We start from the raw sequence: 6771 nt of genomic DNA on the forward strand, positions 1-6771 counted from the left end.
CAGGGAGAAGGAGAGAACCCTCATTTCTTGGCATTCTTCTTTGTTTTGCTATTCTTCTGCTAATGGCTCGGGCTAGAGCTATGTGTCCCTTCCTTGAGAAAAGCTTAGTTTGTTGGGTCCATTGTGTTTCTGTCTTTATGAGACCACTCTTGCCTTGCACACCCATACCCCTTTCATTTCTCCTGGACCACTGGTGGGGGAGTGGATATTTGGGGCCTCAGAAGACTCTTTAAGTGGGTCAGACCAATGCACGAGTCATATTAACTCCACAATCACTTTGACCTCAAGGCAGAAAATTCATTCCATATTAAGATACTCCAGCGAAAGGCCTAAATTTCCTATAATGGTAAAATGCCCACAAGAGGTACTCTATATTTGAATATTAATTCCATCTCATTATCGAATTCCCTGGGAGATCTGAAATCCAAAGATTACATTTCATTTTAAATTAAAGTCCTAAGATATTTAAGTCAAATCCTCTGCTCATGTGAGCCAATGTTCAAAGAAATTTAACTTCAAAGTGTATCCTCCTCGATTTTCTTACTCTGCTTAACCCCAGTAGAAAAGACATGGGTCAATATTTATTTAACAACTTCAGCCTGCTTGGTGTCTTGTGGTTTCATGGACTCCAGCACCAGATCTCCAGTACGCCTCCCTTAAATTAAGGAAAGTTAACAGGCACAGAGGGTTAGCACAGCGCTGGCGCCTGTAAACCCAGGTTAGAAAAGAAGCCAGGGCCAGTGGGACAGCTCACCTAGGAAGGCGTCTGCTTTGCCGTGCACGCTACCCAGGTTTGAGTTCACTGCACTGAGAGAAGCTTTGAGTCTCTCTGTCTCTCTGTCTTTCTTTATCTGGGAGTCATCCAGGAGCAGTGAAGACCTGCTGATGGCAAAAATAGAGTCGGGGTGGGAAGAAGTCAATTTTTAGTCTTCTAATAGTTAGCCCAAGCAGGAATCTATCCCCAGAAGCCTGTCCTGAGCAGTTAGTTGTTGATAGAGGATAATAGAAAATCTGTGCTTTGTGCCAGAGAGTTCATGTAGAAAGTCTTGGCTTCTGTGTTCCCTGTGACATTCGGGGACAGTCATCCACAGACTTCCTTTCCTGGATGCTGCTGTCTGTCTGTATATGACTGATTCCAGTGAGCCAAGACATCTCTGTTCCCCCCCCCCCCCGTCAGTATTTCTGTTCTAGTAACAAGTAAAACCTCTCTCCCTTTTCAAAAACACGTCTTAACAAGTGTTAGGATCAGGAGTGTTTTCATTTCACTCTAGTCTTGTCATCTCAACTTTCTAGGTAATTATCCCCCATACACACACACACACACACACACACACACACACACACACACACATATACATACATATACATATATACACAGAGAGAGAGAAAGAATCTGTTCTCTTATGGTTTCAACTTCTGCTCAGGAAAAAAAAACTGCATCTAAATCAATTTGTTTTTTTCTCTTTTAGTTTTGATTGTCTACTGCCTCTGTTCTTCTGGGGATTGAACCTGGGACTTTGGAGTCTCAGGCAAGAGAGTCTGTTTGCATAACCATTATGCGTTCTGCCTCCGATCCTGAAACACTTTTCATACCACTCTTTGCTGCTTTCCAAAGACAGGTTTCTCCAAAGAAAGACATTTTCTTATTTCTCCCTACTGCCCTAAATTGCTTATTAGGTAAGAGTTTCTGTTTCAATTACTTCTTGTCAGTGGTAGCAGTGGAGCTGCAGAATATCAGGCCATCCTCCAGCTGCAGAGAGAGAACTCCCATGAGAGTGATTGGACTTAGGCTCCTTTCCAAGCTCACTGCTCTTCAGCCCTGGGGGTGTCAGACCTCTCCCTCCCTGTGCATGTGGACTGGAGTGCCGACCCACTGGGCACCAGGGCTGCTCCTGATAGCTTTGTAGGATGGACCAGTGAGAACCCAGTGAGAACTCAGGACACTGAGTCCCAGGTAGCATCCAGCTCAATCTCAGCAGCAGACTGCAGGCTCTGGGCTGAATGCTGTATAATGGTAGCTTGCTGGAGATCACACCCTTAGGAACTGGAGCCCGTGTCCACCCTCCTGCACACCAGCTCAGGATAGGACATGACTTTTATTCATTCTATTTATTTCAGATGAGGTAGAGTAATGAGGAGAGAGAGAGGGAGAGGGAAAGGAAGTGGAGGTGAGGAGAGGAGAAGGGAGGAGAAGAAAGAAGAGGAGAGGGGAGGGGAGGGGAGGGGAGGGGAGGGGAGGAGCCAGAATACCACTCTGTTACCATAGGAGCCTCAGACATGCAGGTCCTGCATTCTTTCCTCTGCACTATCTCCCCACCCCCACCCCCTCAGCAAGCACCCAATCTTGCTTGGTCCTTTAGTCTCCACATTGCATCAGCGTGGGTGGGGCAGGGGCTCTGTGGAGTACTAAGAACAGGTCATACTGGCACCCGCACCGGGCAGTGGCACACCCAATTGAGTGCACATGTTGCCATGTGCAGGAATCTGAGCTCAAGCACCTGGAACCCACCTTCAGAGAGAAAGCTTCAGGAAAGGTGGAGCAGTGCTGTAGGGGTCTCTTCTCTCTCCCAATTCTTTCCCTCTCAATTCCTGTTTCTATCAAATAAATGAACAAAAATAAATAAATAAAATGTTTATTTAAAAAACAAAACAAAACTGGCCATACAGACTGCAGTGCACCCAGAGAAGAAAGTGGGTCCGGTCAGCTGCTTCTTTCTGTGCACCTCCTGTGAGCACCCATTATGGCTTACCTGCTGGGGATGGCCAGCCAAAAAGGAAAGAGCCTTCTATTCCGCAGAATACTTCACTGGGCTGTTTTTCGACATCAGAGTAAACAACTCTTATTACAACTCAGTAAGAAAGAGCAGCCTAATTGAGAAAAAGGGCGAAGTGTTTGAACATTCTTTTATTGTTGATGAAGGACACCTTCAGGTTTTTAATTTTTTTTCTTTTACCATTTGTTCTGTAAACAGTTGAAATAATTAGCACTGTTTTCTGTCTTCCTACTGTATTGTCCTAACTCTATAATGCATTTGTCCTAATGCCACTGTCCTCTTTGTCTAGACAAGGTCATTTGTACTGTAAATATTCTGGGGGGGGGGGCAGGCAGTGACGCACCTGGTTAAGTGCTCGCATTACAATGCTCAAGGTCCCAGGTTCAAGCCCCTGGTCCCACCTGCAGGGGAAAAGCTTCACAAGTGGTGCTGCAGGTGTCTCTGTCTCTCTCCCTCTCTGCCTCCCCCTTCCTTCTCAATTCCTCTGTCTCTGTCCAATAATAAATAAATACATTTAAAAATATTCAGTGAGGAGCTCAGTATGAGTTAGGCTTACCCACTATGCAGTGTCTTCTTTGCTGAGATTACTGGTGGACGAGAGCAGCAAATCAATTAGTTGTCCTTCTGTTTACACCCCATTTCCAGAGACTAGTGTTAGTTTGTTTAAGCCAGACCTATTGTCTTGTTGAGATGTGTTATCTCATGAAAGCGTTGACTGAGCTGGGCTCCTTGATGTGAACCACTGTGACTCACTATTATGGGTCTAGAATCAGCCCTCAACATGTCAGGTGAAAAAACAAACAATTTCTTTGCTTGGTGAAGTGCGAACAGAAGAAAACCTGTTAATTTCCTAATTGTTCTTTCCTGCCCCAAACACTAGCCTGACTGAAGTAGCTATGGCAGTGAAACTGGTAGAAATACCCCCTTCCAATGGCGCGTGCGTGTGTGCGTGCGTGCGTGTGTGTGTGTGTGTGTGTGTGTGTGTGTGAACTCTGTGCTCCTTCCTAAGCTGTACTCAGAGGGGTTATTATAATGCCACTGCTGTCTTTGTCTAGACTTGACCATACATGCCATAACATTTAATGAATTTACAAAATTCATCTCAGTAGCAGCGTGAGTGACAAGTATTTTTCAGAAAAGCATTCCCTCAATTCAACCACTACTGTAGTGTAAGCATGGCTCTCAAGAACTCTTAATTCTCCCCTTCTGCCTGCTTAAATGTCAATTTTTAACATGTGATTCCCTTTTCTTTCTTTCTTTCTTTTTTTTTTTTTTTTTTTTTGCCTCTAGGGTTATCACTGGGGCTTGGTGCCTGTACCATGCACAAATCACACTGCTCCTGGAGGCTATTTCTCCTTCCTTCCTTCCTTCCTTCCTTCCTTCCTTCCTTCCTTCCTTCCTTCCTTCCTTCCTTCCTTCTTTCTTTCTTTCTTTCTTTCTTTCTTTCTGCCTTTGTTGTTTTATTATTGTTGTGATTGTTATTGTTGTCATTTCTGTCATTGTTGTTGGATAGGACAGAGAGAAACTGAGAGAGGAAGGGAAGACAGAAGGGAGAGAAAGATACCTGCAGACTTGCTTCACTGCAGGTAAAGCGACTCCCCTGCAAGTGAGGAGCTGGGGGCTCGAACCAGGATCTTTAAGTGGTCCTTGCACTTTGTGTGATGTGCATTTAACTGCCCGACCCCCTGATTTCCTTTTCTTTGAAGAAAAACTTGCCCATTTAGCATATTTGAGAATTGTACCCTCCCCCCATACACAGGAAAATAAGATTTTTTTAGTTGAATTTTAGAACTTGAATGCTTTCATTTTTTACCCAATCCTTTTTTTTTTTTTTTTGCAAGTTGATTTACAGTGTGCTTAATAAGAGTAGAATTACGGGAGTTGGGTGGTAGTGCAGCAGATTAAGCGCACATGGCACCAAGCGCAAGGACCAGTGTAAGGATCCCGGTTCGAGCCCTCAGGTCCCCACATGCAGGTGAGTTGCTTCACAGGCGATGAAACAGGTGTCTGTAGGTGTCTGTCTTTCTCTCCCCCTCACTGTCTTCCCTTCCTCTCCCCATTTCTCTCTGTCCTATTCAACAACAGCGACATCAATAACAACAACAATAAAACAACAAGGGCAACAAAAGGGAATAAATAAATAAATAAAGAGTAGAATTATAAGCAGACTATATGAACCTTATCCTTCGGTTTCCTGACATTGTCCATAGCCACCACTTAGCTCCCTGCTTCAGCGCTGAACTTGTAGCTAATAGGACAGATTCCACCAGCTCTTGCCATCAGGGTCACTTCCCCTTACTGCACACCTCCTGTGATCTAACTTCCATAGGACTCCACCCCAGTCTCCCAGTCACCCTTCCACATAGCCCCTGCCATCACTATATTCTGAGTGACGAAGTCTGAGGGTATGGCTGGCTCTAAACCGCTATGCTCAGAAGTGCTGGAGACCCAGGGTACATCAGCATCGCTATCCTCGCCTGTTAGGAGACGTTACCATAGCCACACCATGCTGCTAGTCTATGCTGGCAGCTTATCGGAGAAGTGGAGATGGGAAGGCTCCCCAGGGAAGCTCTGAATACAGTTTCAGGTGGTTTCCCTACCAGGTTGACCACATTTCCTTCTGTGCTTGTCTGATCCCTTCTGGTTCAGCCCTCCCTGTCAGTGCTTCTCAGACTTTCTGTGGTGAAGAGCTAGTGATCTTCCACCAAGCCGTCCTAGACCAACATGCTTCTCAAATACAGTACAAGTGAATTCCTAGAAAATAAAATAGCAAGAAGACACCGACTGTCCAAACCTGCACTGTATTATAAGAGTCGACAGCTTAGAGCCTAACTGTTGAAGTATCACTGCAGTTTCTCACTTGCCTCTCTGTTCTCTGATTGGTGGGAGTCCCCAGACCTCACCTGGAATAGTACTTACTCATTAACTGGCTGTAGGGAGGGCACTTCACTTTTGAACCTCACTCCCTTTTTCTGTAAAATAGAGCCAACAATGCCCCCCAAATGGTCAGAATTGAATGAAATGTTTGTCCAGCATCTGCTAGGTGCCTATCAAACAGTGATTCATGACACACCCTACTGCCAGTATCTGTATGGATCCTGTTTACTAGATCTGGTCTCCTCTTCCCTGCCTGGTGTGTCAGTCACCTGGACATCTGCTTTCCTTCAGTGGGTCATGATCTTTAGAATAATTCCTTTTGTGCTGGGAATGCTCATTGCCACTGGCTTGGCCTTTCAGTAAATAACTCGCAAATGCAGATTATTTTAGAAGGAGAACAAGGTGTCTTGAATTCATGCTAATGTGTCTGATAAATTTTTGTTGTTGCTGTTGATGCTTCACTGCTCTAAGCTAACTTTTCATAGATAGATAGATAGATAGATAGATAGATAGATAGATAGACAGACAGACAGATACCGCAGTGCTTCCCTGAGTCATGGCGGGGGGTTGGAACCTGACTCATGGCTCATGTGTAAGATGACTAAGCTGACAAATGCCACAGTGTGCCATCTCACCAGCCTTCTAATTAGAGTTTTTTTAAAAAATAAATTAACTAGCTTGATTTAATGTTTTTAAAAATGTGTGTGTGTGTGAAAGAGAGAGAGAGAGGAGAGAGAGAGAGAGAGAGAGAGAGACTGAGACCAAAGAGAGGCTATAGCACCACTCCTTTCCTATGTAATGCTGGGAATCCAAATCAGGCAAGACACATGCTCCACCAGTGAGCCACCTCCCCAGTCCTTCACACTTTCCTTATGCTGAAAATGTTGGTTCCTAGTGGCATTACTTAATCATTCAGAGAGGTTGATGTAGGTGTTTGAGAGAAATGCATAGTGAGCAGGGAAATAGAAAGGGAGGAGCAAATCATCAGTAATTTCTGATCTTGCCAGGAGGTTTCTAATGAATAAGTTTGTCCTCTTCTCTTTCTCTAGGTCAGTGAGCTGGACGGCATTCCTTTGATCCTGGACAGCTGCAGCATCGATAACAGCAACCCCTGTATCCT

At 44.8% G+C, this 6771-nt stretch overlaps 1 protein-coding gene across 2 annotated transcripts in view; it reads left to right on the plus strand.

Moving 5' to 3' along the window:
• ATXN10 (ataxin 10) overlaps window positions 1-6771 on the plus strand; it is a 182384-nt gene that overhangs the window by 149564 nt on the left and 26049 nt on the right. For both annotated transcript variants that reach the window (XM_060188766.1, XM_060188765.1), the window contains one exon: window positions 6701-6764. In XM_060188766.1, the coding sequence (XP_060044749.1) occupies window positions 6701-6764 (64 nt within the window). The remainder of the gene's footprint in view (window positions 1-6700; window positions 6765-6771) is intronic.

The sequence above is a fragment of the Erinaceus europaeus genome, chromosome 4 (assembly GCF_950295315.1).
Source record: "Erinaceus europaeus chromosome 4, mEriEur2.1, whole genome shotgun sequence".
Taxonomy (NCBI): domain Eukaryota; kingdom Metazoa; phylum Chordata; class Mammalia; order Eulipotyphla; family Erinaceidae; genus Erinaceus; species Erinaceus europaeus.